Source organism: Aspergillus lentulus (assembly GCF_001445615.1).
Source record: "Aspergillus lentulus DNA, contig: Alt16, strain: IFM 54703, whole genome shotgun sequence".
Classification (NCBI taxonomy): Eukaryota; Fungi; Ascomycota; class Eurotiomycetes; order Eurotiales; family Aspergillaceae; genus Aspergillus; species Aspergillus lentulus.
Genome location: NW_028322113.1, coordinates 4,477,202 through 4,500,077, shown reverse-complemented (window position 1 = coordinate 4,500,077; position 22,876 = coordinate 4,477,202). Strand labels below are relative to the sequence as shown.

The window sequence follows — 22,876 nt, the reverse complement described above, 5'->3', positions numbered from 1 at the left end:
TGCATCTAACAGGACAGAGCCAAGGATAGACCTAGCTAGCCATTGCAAGCCAAAGAGATCCCAAAGCTCAGGGAACGCCACATGGGGAATCAAAGGTACTATATCCCGCAAAAATAGAACAGAGAAAGGGAGCCAAGAAGGCCGCACAACGTATTGACAAACATCGTACCACACTATAAAGTATGCGCACTGATTCGACAGCGAGGGGAAACATTTCCAAGAATATTCAAAAGATGGACACGTAAACGCCGGATATATGCAAGCTTGAGGTGTTGGTCATACCACCAAGTACTAAAACACCGAACAAATCCAAGGAGGCATGAGCTCGCAACCGCGTTGAGCTGGCCGCTGAATCTTCGCATCATTCGACTAAAGGAATCTGCCAATATTCCCAGAAAATGACAAATAGCTGATGGCAAATCATCGAGTAACCTCCCGAATCTCGATGTCGTCGTCTGCCGACTGTGGTGTCTTTGCTAAACGTGACGACGGGTGGCCAGACCGCGATTTGGGGGGTACGACCTCTGTTCGCGAACTGCTGGCGATTGAATCGGAGTTTGGGTAACTTGACCGGGGCGGAGGTGCAAGACCGCCCAAGTTCGATGAGAATTGGCCAGGATGGCCGGGACCTGGACTCTGGTCACGCACGCGGCCGGCGAACAATCCGCTCTCCGTTCCACTGCCGCTGCCGCCGACGCCATGATAGAGATTCGGATATTTGGCATCGTGGCGTTTCTTAAGCCATGTGGCTACCGCGGCAATGATACTGAATGCGATGATGAGGACAATAACCATGATGACCCATTTGTAGTGACCGTCCCACCTGCAAGAATGCTGGTCAGTAACGGGATTCCGAAGTAGTCGGGGCGCAATGGCGCGGTATGCTTACCAGGTCTTGGGTTTAGCCTCTTTGGGCTGGGCCTGGGCGTTTGAGCTTGAGGAAGATGTGCTTGCCGCAGCACCTGATGTGACTGTTGTCGTCGCCGCTCCAGAAGTCCCTCCAGTATTGCCTCCAGAATTGCAATAGCTGGTGTACCATGCCTGCAACAACTGTCTATCGGTTTCGCTGGTGCAGGACGAGTCGCAGGTCCCATCGGGAGAGGTTTTCAGTTGAGATAGCAGAGATGATTGGCAGAAGCAAGAGACATGGACTGCGTGTGTGTCTTCTGGACTAGCCAGGCAGCTGTCCGCGGCCTGCTGGAGCTGCGGGCATGACAGCCCGCATTCTGGGAACGAAGCGGAAGCGGCGGAAGGTAAGATAGTATCGGTGGTCGCGAGAACAGTGGTCGTGAGGAAGAGCGCGATTACCAACAGATGGAATAGTCGACATGTCGGCTTGAGAACAGCATTGTTGGCGGTCCAGGCCAACAGCCCAGATGCCATGACGACGCAGGTTGAGACTCCGGTGGAGACCGTCGGGTGGCAGGCTCACAGGAATAGACGGCCCACCATCATACGAAAAGGTGAAAAAAGAGGTTGAAAGGGACGGAGGGACAGGATAGTTTAAAGTAAAAAGAGGAGGATCAAAGGAATGACAAGCAATGGTTGGTAGATGAGATCGAAAGAATGCTTCGATCAGATGAGATAACGGATGATCAACGAGGGCGACGGATTGGGCAAGGAAAAGGAAACGAGAGAAAGAGGAGCAAAAAGACAGACAGGACAAAGACAAGGAAGAAACAAAATTGGAACAGGGTCCAAGACTCAGCGGCAGAGTATTTCGCCTGTCTCGTTAATAATTATTATTAGTGAAATCCAGGCACAGACACTTGATTATGGAGACAGCCTGGAGAGTAAATTAAAAAAGACCGCGCGGATAAATGGCGGAATCAATAATGATAGTCAAATAGGCAGGAGGAAAAGGCATCTCCGCAAGCGGCCGGAGCGAAGATTGAAGACTAGACACACATGACTACCTTAGTTCTTGTCTAGCGGATGATTCAATGCAATTGATTCGACTGAATGCTCAAATCCTCGTCGACAGCAGCCAATGTGTCCTTGGATCTAAATTGCTCCTCCAAGGGATCCAATTTCCCCAGGGTCAGGCACCGGGGCACTCAGGCAGTATTGAGGCACACAAGAAAGCCATCCACTTTTCTGTCACCTTAAGGTTACACTTTGACACTTTACAGTAGCATGAAGGATTCAAAATGACCGTGTCCGCTTGCGGCACAATTACAGTGTCAATATGAGCCGTCTGTCGATTAGATAAAAGAAACATCGAAACTTGGCTCACAGTCATACAATGTGAGTTGGAGGTTGTGCTTCCTGCGTGTACAGTACTTCTGTACTCCATTCTGCGTAGGCTAAAAAAAGCAAATGCAACGTTTTGTACGACTAGTATTCCCACTACTGTCCCTGCCGCTGTTCTTGGCGTGATCTGTTCGATCCGACGCGAAAAACCTCCAGCTATGGGACTAGATAGAGAGTGAGCTTCTGAGGTATCACGGAGTCAAGTCATTGTGACTTCATATCCAGATCGAAACTCATTTCTCGTGGCCACAGACAGAACCTGGCATTGCCGGGATGGGAAAGGATCCGCGGAATGGATCGACGGCTCAAGTGGTCCAGACTCCGAAATCGCGAGAGCTTCAATGGTTGACTTGGACCAGGCTGCCAGGGGGAAGAATGTCAGCCTGAATATCGATCTTGAAGAGCTCGATCGAGTCTTCGCCTTCGTAAGGATTAATTCTTATTTTGACGTCAAACATGTGCCGTTTCTTTGGTGATGAACTGGACGTGATACCGTGATTGCGGCCGTCGTCATTCCAGCCGAGATGTTCGTTCAACAAGAAGCTGACAGACGATGCCACGAACAGCGGCGGCTTTCGCTATGCTTTTTCTGTCCTCAGATTGCTTGAGATATTTTACTGGACTATATTTGGGAGCTTGGAATATTGTCGTGTCCTAGCCTTTTCATCGATATGGGCACCTCAGTTCAAGGGAGACCCGATCGGCGATAATTCTAACATCTGCCTTTTCAGTCTATATCCGCCCATCATCTCGTATACCTGCAACATGATGATGACCAACGTCGGAGTTGACGGATTTTGCGACAGCTTAGCCCCGTCAACGCGGACCAACTTGAGTCATCAGTCGGAACACCTCTGTCGGGTACAGGGTATATATATCATAAATAAGCCGTGGCTTCCATACGGAAGACAATCGAGAGATCGCTCGTAATAGTAAAGTCAGAATCACCAATACGATGGCAGCACCTCAAACCTGGCTCATCACCGGCGCCTCATCCGGCTTCGGGGCCATCCTCGCAGAAGCCGTGCTGAAAGCCGGTCATCGAGTCGTCGCGACCGCTCGAAACCCTGTCAAGGCAGCGCAGACTTGTCCCCAGATCGAGTCGTTAGGTGGGACCTGGTTGCAGCTTGATGTGACCCGACCAGACACAAAGGAAACAGTCGAGGAGGCCATCCGGAAGCAAGGACGGATTGATGTTGTTGTCAACAACGCAGGCTATGCTTTGCTCGGGAGTGTGGAGGATATGAGGTATGCCATTATGAACCGTCTGAACTTGAAGGACATTGGCATCGTCTGACAATCGTAGCGAGGAGGAGATCCACCAACAGATCAACACCAACGTCTACGGACCCATGCGAGTCATCAAAGCCGCTCTACCGTTCATGCGTGCCCAGAGGTCCGGTACGATTGTCAACATAAGCAGTATCGCAGGGTTACAGGCTCAGCCTTCGTGCTCACTCTACGCGGCCAGCAAGTTCGCCCTAGAGGGTACGTTCACAAGAAAGTGCGAAATGACACCGCTACTGACAATCACCAGGTTTCTCAGAGTCCCTCTCGAAAGAAGTCGCCCCATTCAATATCCGAGTTCTCATCGTGGAGCCTGGTGCCTTTCGGACGAACTTCCTATCGGCCTATGCCACCCCAGCCGCTGGACTGAACCCCGCTTACGAAGGCACGACCATCGACCAGGTACTACAAGTCTTCCAGAGCAGCAACGGGAAACAGGCAGGCGATCCGGTCAAGGCAGTTGAGCGAATCATCGATGTGGTGCAGGGGACCGGTGTAGGTGCTGGCAAGACCGGCTGTCTCCGCTTGCCGTTGGGACGGGACTGCCTTGCACGGGCCAAGGTCAAGCTGGAGGAAGTGAGAAAGAATCTGGATGAGATGGAGGAGATTGCCTGCAGCACCGATTTGTGAATGCCCATAATATAGAGTGAGGACAAAAGATTTTCCTTCGGCATTCTACTGTGTGCTAAATGCGAATTTTGCCCTGTGCTACCTGGCGTTTTCAAGGATGGAAGAAATTCCTCAAATCCGCTCTCACCACTGAATGGCAAGGGTTCAAGTGCATTTCTAAATTTCCTAGGCGGCGTTTCCACATAATGAGTGACGCACTGGTCTATCGTGAATGAAGAACATCATTGCAGCCATCAAGCCGGACAACATGTCCGCCAATAAAGGCTATTGTTGAGGAGTAGCCAGTTGCTACCGGTACCGTGGGCGCTATTATGCCCTCAAAGCGTGATAATGACTTCATTCAGACGTTGCCTGCGATATACAAGCCTTATGACTGCCTGTCGGGAGAGGAAACATATACAACATATCCTTCGACAGCAAAATCCATAATCTAATTCATCATTGTAAAGCCGCGCTAATGTCCAAAACGATCGAATTCAACGTCTTCAAAGGCTCTGAGAGCGGGGACGTCAACCCCGACACGATCAGACGCACAATCCAGCCCTCGGAAGTCTTTGTCGAGATCTCGCACGCGGGTCTCTGCGGAACGGACCGGCTATTCAAGAACAAGAGCATTGCTCTTGGGCACGAGGGCGCAGGGACCGTCCGCGATGTCGGAAGCGCCGTGACTACCTTCAAGGCCGGCGACAAGGTTGGCTTTGGCTGGGTGCGCAAGGTGTGTGGACAATGCGACTTCTGCGTTAGCGGTATGTATATTTACTTGATCTAACCCCTTTCGATCGATGGTAATGTCATGATCCCAGGCCACGATCAGTACTGCCAGCAACGCGAGCAGTATGGCAAGGAGAACACCGAGATCGGCGCATTCGCTACCCACGCCGTCTGGCACGAGAGCATGCTGGTCAAGCTTCCGGATGACCTGGAGCCCGAGTATGCTGCTCCACTGATGTGCGGCGGAGCGACTGTCTGGTGTGCTTTGACGTGCTACGATATCAAGCCTGGAGCGCGAGTCGGGATCCAGGGGATCGGGGGTCTAGGACATATGGCGATCCAATTTGCGTCGAAGCTAGGATGTGACGTGGTTGTGTTCTCGAGCTCCGCCGCAAAGAAAGACGAGGCGAAGGGCCTGGGAGCGAACGAGTTCCATACACTTGAGAACGGCGCTGTGCGAGATACTGTGCGGCCGGTAAAGCATCTTCTCTGGTGTGGAAATGAGCCGCCTGATTTCTGCAAGTTGGTCCTCCATTCTTGAGTGCAAGAGACTGTGACTTACCACTGTTCCAGAGTATTTCCGCTCATGTCTCCCGGCAGTACGATCTATCTGCTGACAGTGAGCACGCAACAACCCCCGCTGCCAGTCATGCCGCTTATCTCGAACGGCATTCGGATTCAAGGATCCGCGGTAGCATCGCGTGTGGCTGTCCGAAAGATGCTGCGGTTCGTGTCACTGCACAGAATCCGGCCTATCATCATGACTTGGCCGATGACCAAGGATGGAATCCAAGCTGCATTCCAGATCCTGGAGCAGGGCAAGATGCGGTACCGGGGAGTTATTGTGGGCCAGAGACATTTGATGGGGAAGCCTGCTGTAGAGAAGATGGGATAATAGCATAAATAAAGACTGGTTTGAGGACAATGAATCTGTATTTCTGCTGGTGGTGCGTTGTGAAGATTGTAGATTATTGTAGTCTGTAGATTGTAGGGAGTTGGGTTGCCGCGGCCCGCCCCGTCCACTACTCCTAGTCTGCTAGAAATCATCACCGCACCACTTCATCTCAAAGTACTTAATTGTCCGTATCCACACAACCGAGGGAACACCCAACATGACTGATCCAACACCATCCTGTCCCCTAACTAACTCCACAGACATCATGCCTCCGGCCCGCGCCTCGAGCCTCTCCCCCAATCTCCTGAATGGCATCTTCACCTCCCTCAGCCAACCCTCCCGCCGCTGGTCCCTCCTCCGCACGCTCCAAAGCGACAACCCCCGCGACATCAACGGCGAACTCCGCGGCACGGCATCCTTCCACCCTCTCCGACATAGCTCCGCCACCTCCGACCGCCGCGATGTAGTCTACCGCGAGGAGGGCGAGTTACCGAACACGTTCGGGCCGGGACTACGCTGGACGAAAAAGTATATCTGGCGGCAAGGGGATAACGGGGGGATAAGTGTTTGGTTCGTAAAGGTGAAGCCGACTGCAAAACAGCCTGAGGCCCAGGAAGACGAGGACGAGGCGGATTACCTGTTTCACAACTTCGATCTTGAAGGGCAGGGGCAGGGGCAAGACGGGGCGGAGACGGTGGACACCAAGGAGTCGACGTTTGTCACGCCGCCCGTGCCGCCACTCGTTCCCTCGGAAGAGGTTACGGCCGTGATTATGGCGAGGGGGAACCATCTGTGCATCAATGATATGTATCGGACTGCGTATGCGTTCCGGGTACGGCCTGAGTCTGGGGAAGTTGTGAGCTGGTCAAGTCGACATGTTGTCAAGGGGCCGAAGAAGAATCAGGATATTGTGAATTTGTATCGGATGGAGGGCTGAGGGCTCCAATGACGAGAATTACGCCTCTGGACCCGCATACGGAACGCTCTATACTCTACGTGCAGACCCAAATCTGTGTCCCTTCTACATCAAGCTGGGGCCACTTACCCCATCACCATTTTCCAGATACGGTTTACCGGAGATACCCCGGAAGATGCAAGGACGGATAGTTGGCACATGCGACGTGTTACCTCGAGTAGGAGATACCGTTTGTACAGCCTCAACAGTGAAAGTTGTATATCTCATTGGCATTTATCGATCATCAGCAATCATATCGCGTTCACAGCGTGTAAATGAAATCCGGCCTCTTATCGCCAAGAAGTTCGATCTGGCTGCGATCCAGTCCCTGAACACAGTGATCCCGATCTCCGCGCAGACGCTTACGGTTCTCGAGTCTGAGGAGCAGATACTGCACCAGGGAACCACCGAACTGAAACAGGACTAGATACGCCAGCACGGTACCATGGCCGGGATAGAAGTTGGGCGCGTCCTTGCCTCGGTAGATGTTGGAGGATACGATTCCGTTGAGATTACCCCATCCAATGACGATACCAAGCGTTACACCTCGTTTGTACACACCTAGATCATGCTGTCAGATATTGCAATATTCAAGGACTTGGAGGTGCTCACCTTCAGTGTTGTTGCTGGCCCAGGAGATGGTATTCGAAATGGCGGGATAAATGCCCATGGCTCCAAGGAATGTCCCCGCATACCGTGCTCCGGCTGTTTTGCAGCCGAGGAGCATTGCGAAACCAGTAATGCCGACGAGAGAGACGAGGATGTTGCAAATACCACGTTGGCGCGTGCGGTCAGCGATGAAACCTACTGCAACAGTCACAATGGCCGCTGCTGCGTATGGCGGAACGCTGAGCAGCTGGGCCTTGATGGAGGTGTACCCTTTTCTTGTTAGTCAATTCACTAGATGAAGATGGACTAGAACATACCCTAGACTCTGTTAGCATATAGAATCTCGGACTGTCTTGAGCAAACTTACCAGTTGGTTGATGATGGTCGGCACGAAAAGCGAGAATGCATACAAGGATCCATCCGCTCCCATGTAAATGATAGCGCCGGTATAGGTCTTCCAGTCTTTAAGACTAGCCCAGAAATAGGACATCTTGAACTGCTCATGCTCCGCACTAGACTGCTGGTCCTCCGCAAGGCGGCGTAGAACACGCTTGCGGTCCGTCTCGGACAGGAAGGTAGCCTCATCGGGGAAGTCATGGACCATCCAAAGCGACAGGACGCCAATGATGATGGTAGCCAGACCCTCAAGGATGAAAATCCACGACCAGCCGGGCCTGCCGCCAATTCCATCCATATGAGCAATGGCAGCAGCGAGAAGACCTCCGAAAGAGCCAGCGAGCGCAGCCGCAGAGAAGAAGATGGCCATGCGTACACCGAACTCCGTTCGCTTGTACCAGCAGGAGAGGAAGTAGCCGACGCCTGGGAAGAGACCAGCCTCGGTGAGTCCGAGAAACCATCTGACCTGCTGATTGTTAAGATCATATCGGATGACAAGAGACGTAGGAGCCTGATCAACGAAAGGGCTGTAGGAAGGCACGCACCGCCATCAATCCAGACCAGTTATGCACAACACCCATCAACGTCATACATATGCCCTAGATTCCGTTAGCTCGAGCTTGCTGCATGTACCAAGTGGCACATACCCATGCGAACATGATAGCAGGTATAAACCTGCTCGGTCGCCATCTCTTAAGCAGGACATTGGTGACTGGCTCAAAGATCGAGTATGAGATGAAGAAAATGGTCAAGCTATCGTTATATTGGTCATTGGTCATTTTGAGATCCTTCTGCAGGTTAGCAAGCTTTGCATTGCCGATATTCGTACTTTGGAGAGTCAGTATGGCTCGTCGCATTCAAGTGAGAGGGACATACCGGTCTAAAAATGAGATTAAATACAACAAGCTGAGCCATGGGATCAATCTGATGTCGAGCTTGCGAACGAGCGCGCGATCCTAGGCCGGTCAGCCGAGAGTACTCTCTCAAATTTTAGAATGAGCGTACTATCTTAGCTCGTTCCTCCGGACTGAGCCCTTCATCGGGATCTTCGAAGAGGTCGAGCTTTGATTTCGGGGCGAATTCATGCGACGCAGAACCCTTCTCCGCATCGGATTCTCGGGGTATCTGGTCGACAGATGCTTTTTCATCCGTCGGTTGCGCCATGACGATATTTTGCCAGGTAGTCACGGGAGTACGAGTATGTATTTAGAAGGAGTAAAATAGGGGGAACAGGTATGGAAGACAAGCACTAATGACAGGGGAGGAGACAGGACAAAATCTGGGGGGTAGGCGAGGGAATGAAGAGAAATATCATGTGCTCATACCAACTGCTGATCTTTAGAAGCTCTATTATACCGCGTGGAATAAGCAAGGTCCCTCCACCCTACATACGACATTGACAAGGATCATCATCCCCGAGGGGTTCTGGCCGAGCTGCGGTGGATGGCAATTGGCGAGACACCATCGTTTCCACAAATTCCCCAACAAGTCTCCTCTCAATGACCGGCGTGGACGATCAACAGGGAATTCTCCTTGACTCCAAATATTAGTCTAATTGATAAGCAAGAAGCACACCTCTCGTACCAGAGGAACGCCAAGTGCGGGCCCCCATGGGTCCCATCTCCCCTTTCCGGAAGCGGGAGACTTAGCGCGGGATGGCCAAAAGCCCCGCGGGGCATCTCCAAGTTTGTTGGCTTGCTCAAGGCTTGACTGGGCCACTTCCGTTCGCCAAATATACGTTGTGTTGTTCTAGGCATGGGTTGTTACACTGAATGACTATAGACTTAGGGCAGATATGAAATGAACAGCATCGTCGTGGAATCTCTTATTTTCCAACAACTTAAAAACATGGATGGCCAAAGCATGGCTAGCAGAAAGTGCAGAAAGTCAAAAGTCAAATTTGGTATTAGTGTGCTAGTGCTTGGCGATCACAAAGTTGGAGACAAAGCGGAGGAATATGCGATTCACTTCCTTAAGTCCGAAGAAAAGCGTGTCCTTGCCGCGCGGGATTCTGCTGATGCATGGCGTTTTGACCACAAATACGAAGTGCAATTTGTGCTCGGCCACTTGTCCGACCACATTCTTTGAAACTGGACGTCCTTGGCTCGGGACTTGCCACAGCCCAACACGAGAGAGGGAATCATGAGGGGTTCCGCCATTACTGGATGGTGATGAATAATGAACAAACACGAGAGAAGTTTCCAGAACCTGTGTAGGAAATACCAACGTCTCGACTAACCGCCAACCCGCTTCTCCTCGCCGTGATGACTTGCCTTCATTCCGCCGCCCTTTTTAAGAAACTTGATACTGCATCTCTCGAAGCTTGGATGGCCCTGAAAAAGATCATACGCTGCTGCGGCCATCTTGACTGAATAGAAACGAACATAGATATCTCCCACCACCTGTCCTTCCTCCACGCTTTCAATATAGTTGTAGTAGGCAGACCGCTTCAGTACCCGGTATATCTCCTCCCTCAATGACCTCCGAAGGTTGCTGATGACCAGGGACCGGGTGTAGCCCTGATGGAAAATGAATTGGTTTATCTGGGACGTCATGGGGTAAGTCGGAGTGTGGACGAGAGCAACGCTGGCCACGCAGAAGCCCAAAGGTAGTCCTTCCTTTGATTTTTGAACGAAGTCTAGGGCGTCCTTCTCGAGCACAAACACAACAATAGCAGTGTTATACCCAGTAATGGGCCCTGTGTTGCAGAGAGAAGCCGAGTAGATCTCACCCGGAACAGATGGCAGTACCTGGCTCAGAGTCACGTTTGACGCGAGCTTCTCGATGCGGACAGTGCGAAAGACGTTTGACTCCCGTCCAGCAGGAATGTATCGGAGCCCGTACTGGAAAATCCAGAGATCCGAGACGGGTTGCCGAGAAAGGAGGTTCGGACGATAAGAGAAGGCATCGGCCTCTTCTTGCTGATTCTCAAATATACTACATCCCTTTATGGCCCAGCGGATATTGCCGTCCCAGGGGACGGTGTCCATCCATAGTCGGCAAGGCTTCGGGGTGTTGCAGTTCTTGCGTACATGAGCAACGATCAGAGGTTTCTGGGAGGCAAGGTGTCAGAAGTAGCGCAACCAGCTATTACGTTAAGATCACTCACCCGCTCAGGCTCCAATACCGGAATCATCAGGTCCTCTATGCCAGCATCAAGCAGGCCATCGGAGTCAGTACGTTGCAGCGAAACCGTTCTCAACTGGTTCGGATCGGTGACAGCGAGATGGATCCGTTTCTGAGGCGTCTTAGGCTGCAAAGTCGGGACTCTAATATCGTCCAAGTGACTGTCCAGGATATTGGAGCATTTTCGTGGATTGAGTACGACTACTGCGGTCTTTTCCGAATAAACAGATGAAACAGAGAAGCTTTGGGGGGAGGTATTTTCAGAGGTAGTGTTGTCATTGTCCTCTGTGGTGGTGTTGTTTTCTTCATGCTGAGTTTCCTTGTTCGGCAGAGAGCAAAAGGTTTCGGAAGCTTGAGAGGCTTGAGCCATGGCCAGAATTACGGCATCAAGACGACGAAAGAGAATAAGAAGTCCAAGCAGGAGAGAGAAAAGAACTATAATAGAGAAGACGGGACCGGTGGTGAGGGGAACACATCCTTCCATTTTGGGAAAGGATTAGGTTGGAATCCGCAGCGGATATGAAAACAGAATATAGAGTAGACTTCTCCGAAATGTTCACTTCTCACTTCTAAGTGAATTCTACTTGAGGAGATTGCGATTATATGTGAGAAAGTCGTGAAGGCTTCTATGAAGGCCTTTGTCCACAATGTTGCAGAATGTGCATCAATTCCGAAAGCTCCTATATGAAAAGCTGATGTTAGTATGAGCAGAACAAGGAGTGAGTGTACTGATGAGACCTTTTAGAAGTGGAACAAAGAAACTATCAGCAACAAACCAGCATATACCACTCCGTTGAGATCACTGTGTTGGATATATCCTAGTGAGTTGTTAATAGACAGTGTCTCAGTGATCTAGATTTGACTGACGCTTGCTTAGGAGGTCTAATGGTTATATCGTATCGATATGTGAAGTGTGTGGGGAGTACTTGCGTAAAGCCGAGGCGCAAAACGTCTCGTAATGAGCAAGAGAGCAGCGAGGATGAGGAGAAAAGTAGAGTGTGAACAGTTTGATATCTAGCAACTTATACTGATGATTGAGCTGGGGATCAGCTGATTGGGCTATAGTGCTATTAGATATTCAAGAAGCAACCACAATCTCGATAATTGCCCAGTGCAATTCCTTGACTACGTTCGGTACTCTTCAAGGCTGGGCGTTTCCAACAGATACCACGGACCATCTTACCGGACCAGCACCACAAGGAGGACACAAAGGCATGAGTGATGAACACTAATCCATTGTCCTTCAGAGACACAAGGACTGGGGTCTTGATCTATCAGGCTTAAGCATCTAGGTATGAGTCAGGCCTGAAAGTCTGCACATTATCTCACTGAGGATATTGTAATATACGCAGTGAGAAATAGCTCATCCTCTTTGAAACTTGTCACATCTAAAAACATTCTGGCCGGACGTAAGACAATGCCTTGCTGTTTACTGGCTGTGTATTCTGTGCCTGGCCGGATATGAAACACCGTGTTTCCCAGAACAGGTCATGATTCAAATGCAAAGTGGTTGAGAAGTATGTCAGGGTCAGGAGCATTCTCATTGAAGAGTAGATCGGATAGATCTACCGCTTGCGTTGGGCCGCGGAACCCAAAAATATCTTTTTGATAGTGGGGCCTCAAAAAATGTCATCACAAGTCAACACTCCCACTGGCAATAATAAACCAGCCACAATGAAGAAAACGATATTGGAAATAGTCAAAGACTGTGACAAGTAAACTTCCCTGACCTGTATCATTGAATCACCACTAACAACCCCAGCTTCCCCTACAACCAACCCGGCGAAACAGCCGCCTACGAACAACAAATCTCCAAACTATGGAAATTCTTCCTCCCCAACGACCGCAGGCCCCACGGCTACCTCGTGGAGTCTGTCGTTGAACGCATGCCCTGGACAGATGATTTCCATGTACTTCCGGCCCCGCACAAGGAAATCCATCTTCTCCCACAGGACCATGCGCGGGAGCAAGAAACCTGGACAGAGCGCTGCGAGCGCAGCCTCGATGCCCTTATGGCGCTCGCCAGAGCAAGAGGCGTCTTCCCCAGACTGGGCAAGCGACGCGATGAGCGGTTTCCCATCATCGGGGCCCGGTTCCCCGTGAGTATCGAGCGCTCGGCTATCTCCCTGTTCGGGATTGTCGGGCGCGGTGTGCACATGACTGTGTACACGCGCACGAATTCCGGTTTGAAGATCTGGGTGCCGCAGCGGAGTCCGAAGAAGTCGACGTATCCGGGGATGCTGGATAATGCTGTCGCGGGGGGTGTTGCGGCGGGTGAGATGCCGATGGAGTGTTTGATTCGCGAGGCAGAGGAGGAGGCAGGGATGGAAGAGAGCCTGGTTCGAAAGGCGCATGCTGCCGGCACTGTGACGTGGTTTAATATCAGTGATGACCGGGCAGGTGGCGAGCCAGGACTAATGAACCCTGGTCTGCTGTACGTTTATGATCTTGAGGTTGGCCCCGAGGCAGTGCTTAAGCCAGTGGATGAGGAGGATGTTTGTGCGTTTCATCTAATGGATGTGCGAGAGGTGCTGGATGCCATGGCAGAAGGGAGGTTCAAGCCCGCGAGTGCGAGTGTCATGGTCGACTTCTTTGTCCGACACGGCCTCATTACAGCGGAGAACGACGATGATTACCCAGAGATCGTCTCAAGGCTGCATAGATTGCTGCCTTTTGCTACAAGTCCTGGGGCTGGGAGGACATGACTCTTACAGAAGTAACCCAGCAAAGGATATTTCCCATGAGTGATGATTAATTTCCATGAGTAAGTGGGTTTACCAAGAATATTTACTGATAACTGTCTCAGTTATTGTTCCTAAAATTCTGCGCTTCGTGAGAATAAAACCCACAGGCTATCCCAAGAATTCTCCTTGCACCAGAGAACTCCACGGCAAGTCTTCGTCCCAGCAACGCTGCATGAGCGTACGGGCATTTTGAATCTGCCACAAAAGTGTTAGTTACTGCGTTAAACTGAAATTCTTCGACCACGTACCTGCTTCAAGCCTGTCTTCTCCAAGTTCTTGACTCTCTTTATTATATCGGCCTGTTGTTGTAGATCTCGGGTTTCACAACCAGCGGTAAAAAGTGGAAACAATGCTCCGACTTCGGCCGATGCTCCGGGTTCAAGTTGCCCCAGTGCTTCGAGTAAACCGTTCAGAGCCTCCAATACAGGAGCGGATGTTGATGGATTGCAGAGCACGCGACGGTGAAGGTGAATCAGCCCAGCGTATCGGAATGACCGATCGATCGCCGACATGTCCGCTGACTCAGGCTCCTGGTGATGTCGGCTGTTGATCCGTGCCATATTATCGGCTACCTGAAAATCCGCAAGCAATGATTCGGCTTCAACAACGATGTCCGGCGAAGGCCGCTGGTCAGGATCAACACTAATCAGACTACCAACGCGAGTTCTCTCGCACTGGTGAACTAGTTTGGCCAAGCGTGACAGCAACAATGCAGTCTTTGCTGTGTATCCGGTGAAGCAGTCGATGAAGAAATCGTCGTTAGCGGGAGGGGTAGAGCATGCACTAACAATCGACTGATACAGAAACAGAGGAGGCTCATTGTCTCGGCAGGAGAGAGATCCCATGATATCAATATATTCCAGCCAGCGTGAAAGAAAAGATCCGACTCGATTCCCAGGATATGCCATCTGCACTCCGCGTGCAAGGTAGAGGTCGCGAGCGAGCTTCAGGTGGCTCTGCCACGAAATTGGTACTTCAAATGTGCTTGGCGAAATGATCTTCAAAGATAAGAGCATAATGGCGGCAGCAAGATGATTGTCCGTGATGTTCTGGTCCGGGTCCTCGAGTGCTATGCGCAGGGTTGGGAAGACATTGCTGACCCAGTGTGCTATCCGGTTGGCAGGTTCAGGGTGGTTCAAGTACCTGGCTCGGTGGCTGGCGGAATAGGCTAGCATCAGGTTTAAGATATTTGAATCCCCAATTGCCACTATCTATTGTCAGACATATCACAAATAATGAGATTGCATGCAGCGTACTTGACGGTAAAACGGTGATGAAAGGGTTGTTCCCACAATCATGCGCAACCAGCATTTTGGCTGTATGGTTGAGAAAATGGTGAAAGTACATCAAGTTGATGGGTGTTTCTACCAAGGCCGAAGGCAATGGTGACAGGTACCGAGGAATGTTGATGGAAACCGGGGACGCATAATACCCGCGTCCAACACTATTTGCAAGTCCACGGTCGGCAGATGCTGATTCGAAAGTAGTCCGGGTCTGGCGTTCTGGATTGATCAGGTCCAAAGCGTAATTGATGTCGATAGCCGAATGATCGTCCATTTGGTTCAAATCCAAGTCGGGACGGCCATGGTCGAGGCCGTAATTATCAGTCACACCAGTCAAGTAGGCAGACCACTTCTGTTCCGAGGATGAACGCTCGGAGCGCTTGTATATATCACGCTGACAAATGCCTTCAACATCACGTCGCAAGCTGTATATGTAGTCTTCAGAACCAATGGGACCATTCATGACCTTGGTAAAATAAGTCTCTGTAGGAGCGGAGCCGGGCGTTTCCATGGTAGTCTCGATTCGTACTGCACTAGGAGAATCTATATCGACAACATCTGAATGTGCGAATGAGTATCGGTGGCGCGGAGATGGTACCCTTGCCTGACGGTCGTCACTGGTGTCAAATGGACAATCATTACGCGATCCACTTGAGACTAAAATTCGCTCCCCTCGGTTCCCCATCGAAGGACGCATGAAGGGATGGGTCTCCATGGCGGATTCTCGTATGAACGAGAGCGGTGATGATAGAATGGAGGATTGCGAGAAGTTTAGGGTAGCAAGAGACGCGATACTCAAGCTTGTATCTGGGTAGGAAACGTCTTCAGAAGGGTGAATTGTCGAGGACGTGAAGGTCGAAAGCGTCTCCTGTGGCATTGTCATCATTTGCGGCGACATATCGGGCCGTGGGTTGATCGCATCGTTCATTTGTGATAACGTTACTCCTACTGAAGTTCTATCGCTCATATATGGGAAGCTATTGCCCAAATGATCTGAACAACCAGAAGAGGTCAGAATTTCAAGGCCATTCTCAAGCTCCCTAGAGCATGATGTCTTCGCTACCAGAGATGATCCACAAGCGGTAGCCCAAATTGTGTTGTGTGGAGTCAACTCCTGTGGACTGTTCTCTCCTTGACCTGATCCAAGGGAATCCACCTGTGCAAAATCCGAAGGCAGCACGGCCAAAGAGAGAAGATGAGCAGAGTGACCACTAGACTGAGAACTTGGGGAGCTAACGGAGGACTTTCGCCTTGTTCTACCCTCCCAGTTCAGCCTGATACTATAGTCACAATTCTCATTCTGACGGCGGCAGTTGAGACAAGACGGCTTCTCTTCGTCACTAAAACCATTGTCAGATAGAGATTCTGATGATGTTGAGCAGAGGCAAAGTAGCAGGAAAAAGAAACATACCATTTGACTTTCCGCGCCTTACAAGGCCTAGATACCTGTTCATTAAGCAAGTGACAAAACAACAAATTGGTGAGACTGAGACTGCTTACCAACAACCCTTCCGGGATCTTCGTTTTGGCTCAGGTGCACCGGGCCTTCTAGGACGAGGCATTGCACTTCAAGTGCGACTTGAGTGATTCGGCTGAGTGCAAAGATCCGACGAAAAATAGCAGTAGCGACTGGATGAATCGATAACTTGTACTCTGCAAAGTATGGCCGCCATACGGACACGATAGGACCTCAAGACACCTGGAGAATGACAATCGGTGACTTTTTCCGTCGTGGGGATCTTTTTGTCCAGCTGGATAGGTAGCGATAATCTATAAGACACCCGCGCCTTGTGTTCGTACTCATCGAGCCGTGGAATTTGATAGACGAACTAACGCTGTTTATACCACAGTCAGCCAAGCTTGACAAGGCGTGCAGTGGGTAGCGGAAGCACCAGTTGGCGACACTGAGAAGATTGCTGGAAGGAGAGAACAAAGAGAAGAGATGAAACTGAAAGACCACAAAAGCGGAGAAGCTGGACCAGTGGATAATACTGGACGGTAGATAGAGATGCAGAATCACAGATAAACCCAAAATATTCAATGCCCTTGGCCATTGCTCGTTGGTCACTTCTGTTATCGGCACTTTCGATCAATCGCGTCCCGCTTTCCAACGTGCAAATGTGGAGAAGACGATAACCAGAGCTGATAATGGCTGAACTAGACTGTTAACTGCTAAGCTGGACCAGAGAACTGATAACCCAGTCATGTTATTAGCCAGCATCTCCGGGGCAGCTATGGCTAGTAATCAATCCGGTTAGCGTCGGTGCTGGTCGGATGCCTGGGGATAAGGGGTCTGATGACGCATGTCGATCTGGTCAGCGTCGTTAGCTTCGGTTCTGCTGACTTTTGTGCCAAACAAGTACCGTATCTTGAACCTACCTTAAGATTTGACATCTTCAGTTTATAGAAATCGGTCCTGAAACGTAATTTACTTAATCATGGCGGCCTCCCTGGTTGCAAAACATCCTGTCCAACGGATGTCCAGCCCTTCCCGGGGGTTCTCTGCCTTGGTCCACGTGAGCTTGTGCCCGTTTGGTTGTTGTTCCCTTGGGCGTTTGTTCCATGGCTGACATTGCTCAAGTTAATCGGTTTAGCCAGCTTTATCAGCTCGTTCAAATTGTGGGTGACCCAGGGTTTTCTTTATATATCTTCATCATGATGATAGGGATCTGTATCTGGTCTGGTTATTGGACTAACTTAATACCTCAGTATGCACGAGAATCCTAATCGCGCGTAAGCTTTTCCAATGCCACGGGCTCGGAATTCCCGCATATTAATACCTCAGAATGCTTCGCAGTAACGAAGCGTATGGTTGGCATTTTCAGTATCTAACCGTTATCGGTCTTGCCTTGTCAACTCTCACTTTTGCCGTCGCGCTGTTGGCGGATCTGACCCTGTCCGCCCGGCTATTCCTCGTTAAGAACCTCCTGTCGATATGTAGCGCTCCGATGGAAGTGCTTATCAGTGTTTTATACTGGAGTCTTCGCATGGTGGGTAGTCGAGCACCCTTATACCCACAGTTCCGCTCCTGACGAAGACTATAAGATCGACGAGCGCTTAGTGGTACCGGACTGGGCTTATATTCCAATGCACGCTGGCAAGTCCTCAAGCTGGTCTCTTGTTCAGATGGATCCTTGAGCTAATATCATATCGTTCTGCAGATATTGGTTTTCACGCCGTACCAGCCATTGTGTTATTGATCGATCTCCTACTTCTCTCCCCTCCATGGACAATCAGTATCGTACCAGCCCTTGGTCTATCAAGCACAATCGCGTTGAGTTACTGGGTTTGGATCGAGCGATGCTACAAGTACAATGGATGGTGCGCTGGATGCCTATCTCAGTCATGAGCAGTCGGTTGCTAACAATGACAGGTACCCGTATCCGATCTTTGAGCAGGTGCGCTTCGAAGGCCGCGTGGGTCTTTTCCTGATGAGCGCCATTGTCATGGCGCTGAGCACTGCAACCCTGCAATGGCTATACGGACGTGTCAATGGCTTCGGGACAGCCTCAAAACCCAAGGCTCGTCCCGGTGCTCTGAAGCAGAATGGTACTTCGAAGCAAAATGGCGGTCTTTGAAAGCTAAGATGCCGTCTCCGCGTTTTCTTAACCTCGGCATACGACGGCATGAATAGACGTCAGCGTTCCCCTTTGAATATTTAGGTGTATCTGGTTTCTTCTCCTGGGAGCTCTGTAAAGATTGCTCCACCAAAGCGCGCATATACAGATCTCTAGGTAGACGTTTGAATCACTTAGATTATATGATTAGAAGCGGGTCCAATAATATGAATGATCCCCTCCGACAATGGGAGTATCAACTAGTAGTTCTAGAATATAGGTCGTAAAGCTTCCCGATCAAAGACGGCAGCTCATCGCGGAGACGTTCATCACCTAGAGCATATGTGGTACAAGATACGTCGATAAGAATTGAGGAATCAGGCAATGGCCTGGATGCGGTCGCGAGAGAGGTTATATGTGTATTTTGTGAGTGGAACATACGCCGCACGGTCTGTTCTAGCATCCTAGTAATCATGTATTCTCTCGTAAAAACATGGCCGTTTTCTAGTATTTTCTATTCATCTTTTGCAGTAAACATTCTAAGGGTCTGAACCGACGATCCACCAGTGACCTCACTGTCAAAAGGCTAGTTATGTGCACCAGCCTGCTTACATAACCCGGCATAGCTTCTTCCGCCTGTTCGCTGCACCTCTTCAACCATCAAGTAGTGTTTGCGACCATAACACTCCATACATCCACGAATCTCAACATGCACCTCACCTCGATGAACGGCACATTGCGTACGGCCGCCTTTAGTGGCCGATTTGCTCTGGCCTCTCCTTCGTCTTTGCCCGCCGCCACGCCGTTATTTCAATGCTGCCAGAAGATGTCGCTCAGAACACAGGCAAGGCCAGCCAGCACATCAACCACACGCATCCCCTTAAAGCCATCGCCTCGTCCTCAGACAAGCTCCATGTGTCTGTCTCCCATTCTCCGCAATACTGCTTTTCGCCTTAACTCGACCGCCGCAAACGCATCCCGCGCCGAAGCCTCCAAACTCGATTGGAATTCCTTCTTCAAACTCCGCGCATCTCGACGCAGATACACCCTCGCCTCGTCGATAATCGCTTCGATGGCCAGTACAATTATCGGAGTACAGGTCCTTTCCGAACAGGATCTCGAGTCCCTCGGGGCGCAGGTGATGGGCTTGGATCCTTTTGTTGTCCTGGGATTGGCGACCGCTGCCTGCGGGGCGGTGGGTTGGCTCGCGGGTCCCTTTTTGGGCAATGCCATCTGGAGGCTGGTCTATCGCAAATATAAGCCAGCTTTCTTAATGGTGAGTTCTTGGCCATATGTTTTATGGGACTTTTGTCGGTTTTGTTCGGTGCTAACAGATGGATAGAAAGAGAAGGAATTCTATAACAGAATCAAGCGGTTCCGTGTCGATCCCTCGTCTAACTCGATTGCCAATCCTGTGCCGGATTACTATGGTGAGAAGATTGGTAGCGTTCAAGGTTACCGGCAGTGGTTGAAGGATCAGAGGGCCTACAACCGCAAGAGACGCAGTTTCATCATCTGATTTTATAAATCAACCCTAGCATGTCCCTTTCTTCGATATGGCAATTTCACTGGATCCTAGTCTTTCGATGTGCTTCCATCCTCATTTAAGCTCATTGGCTTTGCGTGGAGTTGTCTACATCAGTCTTTGAGCGATCGGCATGAGTTTCTCTTCCACGTTGATCGGCTTCCTCTACAGAGGCTACTTATTGGCAAGAGCATTTCATCTCTGTCCTGTAAAATATACGCTATTGAAATTCATATCTGCTTCCTAAAGGGACACCAATCTTGATCAGTATAAGATCAGCTCACGAGACACAGATCAATTATGACCAGCAGGTGACATTTGTTCACAACTTAGATGACTCCTTGGCAGCTTTTGCTGGTGGGTCGATGCTCGCCTCCGACCACCACGGGTAGTTGGCAGGGCCATCGTTCTCGAAAGTTGCTTTAAAGTTTGGCTTGCGCTTCTCGAAAAAGGCCGAAACGCCTTCTCTCTGGTCCCTGTCCAAACGATGAGCATAGGAGATTCAAATACGACGGCTGCTACTTACTTAGCCCCAAACATATGGTACAAGATCCCCGACTCGAGCAAATGCGCTTCTTCAGGGGACTCAGGTCCGCGCCACATTAACGCCCGATTCAGCGCAGAAGCCATTGGGCTGATGTTCTCGGCGATTTCGACAGCCAACTCCAGAGCTCGTGGAAGGACCCGGGTTCGCTCTGGTAGAGTCTCCGCAAACAACCCATCGAAGTGCTTTGAGTTGGCCGGGTAGACACCTCCCGTTGAGACGAGGAACATTGCCCGAGAGTATCCGATCAGACGAGGGAGGAAGTACGACGAGCAAGACTCCATGGTGATTCCTCTTCGGGCAAAGACGAAGCCGTATTTACTCGATTCATGGGCGATCCTGCCTTCACTTTAGTACGTACTGCTTCGGAGACCTGAGATAAATGCACTACCTTATCGCAGCGGGAAGAGTCATGGTCATGCCAACTCCAACAGCAGAACCCTGCATAGCAGCAATCGTAGGCTTCCGACATCTGTGAATCGCCAGAGCGACTCGGCCACCACTAATGGTTGGTCAACCTTTGATCCTCTCGTTTCAATAGCACAGCACCGACCTATCCCGATGATCCACCGTCCTCTCTCGTTCTCGCCCGCCGCCAAATCCAATCTCCAAGTCCGCGCCGGCACAGAAGGTCCTCCCCGCACCGGTCAGCACAACTACCTTTACGCGTTCGTCGAGGTCGAACATGCCAAAGACGCGTTCCAGATTCTCGGCCATGACCTGTGTAAAGGCATTGTGCTTGTCCGGGCGGTTCAAAGTGACGATCACGACTGGGGTTACGGTCGGGCAGCCGGCGGGGTGGTGGGACACCTTAATGTGAATTGTTTTGAGAGTTTCATACGAAGTTGGAATGGCAATTGGGGGAGGATTGGGATACATTTTGGAGGTATATATTATGATGGAAGTAAGTGATAAGGCTGCGCGGTGAAGGTTTCCTCAAGTTACTGAATACTCGATTTTATACGCACTGAATCCCCCAGTCATATCGGTAATTGTGAGCTGACTTGATAATATAATCTCGACATGAGATTCTGATGATGTTATCCCCAAGTAAGGGATGGACGAGCTGCCTCGGTAGTCCGGCTGTGATATGCCGTCCACTAGGTTGCCCCGCAAGGAATGCGGAGAAACGGGTTTCGGCTGGACGATCCAAGATCCCGATCCTCTCTTGATGATTTATGCCTTTTTCATTAGATTCGATGACATGGCATATGGTTTCTTTAGAGAAAGGGAGAAATTATAATGACAACTCTTACTAACATCATCTAGTATGGTTGGAAAGGGCTAAAAGATCCAGCACCTGCCATCGGATTCAACATGTTAGGAGTTGTTTACCAAGGCATCACGGCTGGTCGAGCCACTGCGTAAACCAAGCGACAGCAGCGTTCTTTCCTTGAGTCATCGCCTCACGCTCCCCAGCCTTGTTGCCGTCACCGCGAGTCAAACAGCCATGTTCCACCTCGGGATAATGCTGATAATCAAACGGTACACCGAGCCTGGAAAACGTGTCGAACGTATATCGCTTGAGCTCGGCAGTATAGACCGGATCGTGTTCCGGGGCAAGAATCTGCACTGGAACTGCAATTTCGTCGATATCCTTCTTTGTCAGAAGCGACGGATGGCCAACACTGATGCAGTCAACGAGCGGAGGCTTGTGTACATTTGCGCCTAGGCGGAAAGCAGCCCATCCTCCGTAGCAAAACCCGGCAACGCCCACTTTCTTGTACTTCTCCCGTAGAGCTCTAGCACAGTTGAAGATCTCCGGCTCTCGTATCTCTCGGGAATTCCTCCCCAAAAAACCGGGGATATCGAGCTTCTCCCACTCGCCCTTTAGAATTGGCTCCAACGGCAAGACTTCGCCGCCGAAGAAATCGGGGATGTAGACGGTTGCGTTGGCCTCGCGGGCATAGTGATCTGCTAGCAAGCGCACATTTGGAAAAGTCCAGCCCAGAAGATCGTGGATGATGATGATGGCGACGTCCGGGTTGTCCCCCACTATGTAGACGTCGTTGTTGGCGAGCTTTGCAGTTCTCCCCGAGGGAGTACCCTCCCATTCGAACCCTTTCAGACAACAAGCTGAGACGGACATACTTTCTGATATCGCTTTTTTTCGGCTTGAGAATAGCATGCAACTCGAGTTGGCCCCCTGTGTGTAAGAGTATGGGTAAGCAGCCCACGTGGGGCCAATGTTAAGTTCCGCCTGCTAAGGACAAGGTACCTAAATATCAAACAATGGACAGGACGTGACATACAATCATATGACCCAGTACCTAGGCGATCTCACCTCAGTCTGTTCTGGTTGAGCATGTTTTCCAGTTCTCTGAGCATCGTATCAACCAGCCAGTGAAGTTGGCACAAGGT

General features: G+C 50.6%; 12 protein-coding genes across 12 annotated transcripts; 6 read left to right on the top strand and 6 right to left on the bottom strand.

Moving 5' to 3' along the window:
* Positions 1-420: 420 nt before the first annotated feature.
* On the bottom strand, positions 421-1,383 carry ALT_8928 (uncharacterized protein; the record flags this gene model as incomplete). Its single annotated transcript, XM_033563918.2, has 2 exons — positions 421-823; positions 890-1,383. The coding sequence occupies 2 exons, from the start codon at positions 1,381-1,383 to the stop codon at positions 421-423; spliced, it is 897 nt and encodes a 298-aa protein (XP_033419809.2).
* A 1,825-nt stretch (positions 1,384-3,208) lies between these two features.
* On the top strand, positions 3,209-4,170 carry ALT_8927 (putative short chain oxidoreductase/dehydrogenase; the record flags this gene model as incomplete). The annotated part of the gene is made up of 3 exons (XM_033563919.2): positions 3,209-3,501; positions 3,560-3,741; positions 3,791-4,170. The coding sequence occupies 3 exons, from the start codon at positions 3,209-3,211 to the stop codon at positions 4,168-4,170; spliced, it is 855 nt and encodes a 284-aa protein (XP_033419810.2).
* Positions 4,171-4,627: 457 nt separating this feature from the next.
* On the top strand, positions 4,628-5,776 carry ALT_8926 (NAD(P)-dependent alcohol dehydrogenase; the record flags this gene model as incomplete). The annotated part of the gene is made up of 3 exons (XM_033563920.2): positions 4,628-4,916; positions 4,974-5,403; positions 5,455-5,776. 3 exons carry the CDS (start codon positions 4,628-4,630, stop codon positions 5,774-5,776), a joined length of 1,041 nt encoding a protein of 346 aa, XP_033419811.2.
* Positions 5,777-6,041: 265 nt separating this feature from the next.
* On the top strand, positions 6,042-6,713 carry ALT_8925 (uncharacterized protein; the record flags this gene model as incomplete). Its single annotated transcript, XM_089600495.1, has 1 exon — positions 6,042-6,713. One exon carries the CDS (start codon positions 6,042-6,044, stop codon positions 6,711-6,713), a length of 672 nt encoding a protein of 223 aa, XP_089455388.1.
* Positions 6,714-6,993: 280 nt separating this feature from the next.
* On the bottom strand, positions 6,994-8,900 carry ALT_8924 (putative transporter C1002.16c; the record flags this gene model as incomplete). The annotated part of the gene is made up of 7 exons (XM_089600494.1): positions 6,994-7,292; positions 7,344-7,593; positions 7,708-8,202; positions 8,282-8,335; positions 8,384-8,564; positions 8,613-8,692; positions 8,742-8,900. The coding sequence occupies 7 exons, from the start codon at positions 8,898-8,900 to the stop codon at positions 6,994-6,996; spliced, it is 1,518 nt and encodes a 505-aa protein (XP_089455387.1).
* A 1,070-nt stretch (positions 8,901-9,970) lies between these two features.
* ALT_8923 (uncharacterized protein) lies at positions 9,971-11,346 on the bottom strand (the record flags this gene model as incomplete). Its single annotated transcript, XM_033558703.2, has 2 exons — positions 9,971-10,789; positions 10,846-11,346. The coding sequence occupies 2 exons, from the start codon at positions 11,344-11,346 to the stop codon at positions 9,971-9,973; spliced, it is 1,320 nt and encodes a 439-aa protein (XP_033414594.2).
* A 1,190-nt stretch (positions 11,347-12,536) lies between these two features.
* ALT_8922 (putative thiamine pyrophosphokinase) lies at positions 12,537-13,567 on the top strand (the record flags this gene model as incomplete). The annotated part of the gene is made up of 2 exons (XM_033558702.2): positions 12,537-12,577; positions 12,625-13,567. The coding sequence occupies 2 exons, from the start codon at positions 12,537-12,539 to the stop codon at positions 13,565-13,567; spliced, it is 984 nt and encodes a 327-aa protein (XP_033414593.2).
* Positions 13,568-13,714: 147 nt separating this feature from the next.
* On the bottom strand, positions 13,715-15,787 carry ALT_8921 (fungal specific transcription factor domain-containing protein; the record flags this gene model as incomplete). The annotated part of the gene is made up of 3 exons (XM_033558701.2): positions 13,715-13,801; positions 13,855-14,813; positions 14,863-15,787. The coding sequence occupies 3 exons, from the start codon at positions 15,785-15,787 to the stop codon at positions 13,715-13,717; spliced, it is 1,971 nt and encodes a 656-aa protein (XP_033414592.2).
* A 1,888-nt stretch (positions 15,788-17,675) lies between these two features.
* On the top strand, positions 17,676-18,467 carry ALT_8920 (UPF0641 membrane protein PJ4664.05; the record flags this gene model as incomplete). Its single annotated transcript, XM_089600493.1, has 3 exons — positions 17,676-17,879; positions 17,951-18,210; positions 18,263-18,467. The coding sequence occupies 3 exons, from the start codon at positions 17,676-17,678 to the stop codon at positions 18,465-18,467; spliced, it is 669 nt and encodes a 222-aa protein (XP_089455386.1).
* A 688-nt stretch (positions 18,468-19,155) lies between these two features.
* ALT_8919 (presequence translocated-associated motor subunit PAM17) lies at positions 19,156-19,965 on the top strand (the record flags this gene model as incomplete). Its single annotated transcript, XM_033558699.2, has 2 exons — positions 19,156-19,722; positions 19,789-19,965. The coding sequence occupies 2 exons, from the start codon at positions 19,156-19,158 to the stop codon at positions 19,963-19,965; spliced, it is 744 nt and encodes a 247-aa protein (XP_033414590.2).
* A 328-nt stretch (positions 19,966-20,293) lies between these two features.
* On the bottom strand, positions 20,294-21,394 carry ALT_8918 (enoyl-CoA hydratase/isomerase family protein; the record flags this gene model as incomplete). The annotated part of the gene is made up of 4 exons (XM_033558698.2): positions 20,294-20,447; positions 20,498-20,854; positions 20,907-21,017; positions 21,069-21,394. The coding sequence occupies 4 exons, from the start codon at positions 21,392-21,394 to the stop codon at positions 20,294-20,296; spliced, it is 948 nt and encodes a 315-aa protein (XP_033414589.2).
* Positions 21,395-21,857: 463 nt separating this feature from the next.
* ALT_8917 (dienelactone hydrolase family protein) lies at positions 21,858-22,604 on the bottom strand (the record flags this gene model as incomplete). Its single annotated transcript, XM_033558697.1, has 1 exon — positions 21,858-22,604. One exon carries the CDS (start codon positions 22,602-22,604, stop codon positions 21,858-21,860), a length of 747 nt encoding a protein of 248 aa, XP_033414588.1.
* Positions 22,605-22,876: the final 272 nt, after the last annotated feature.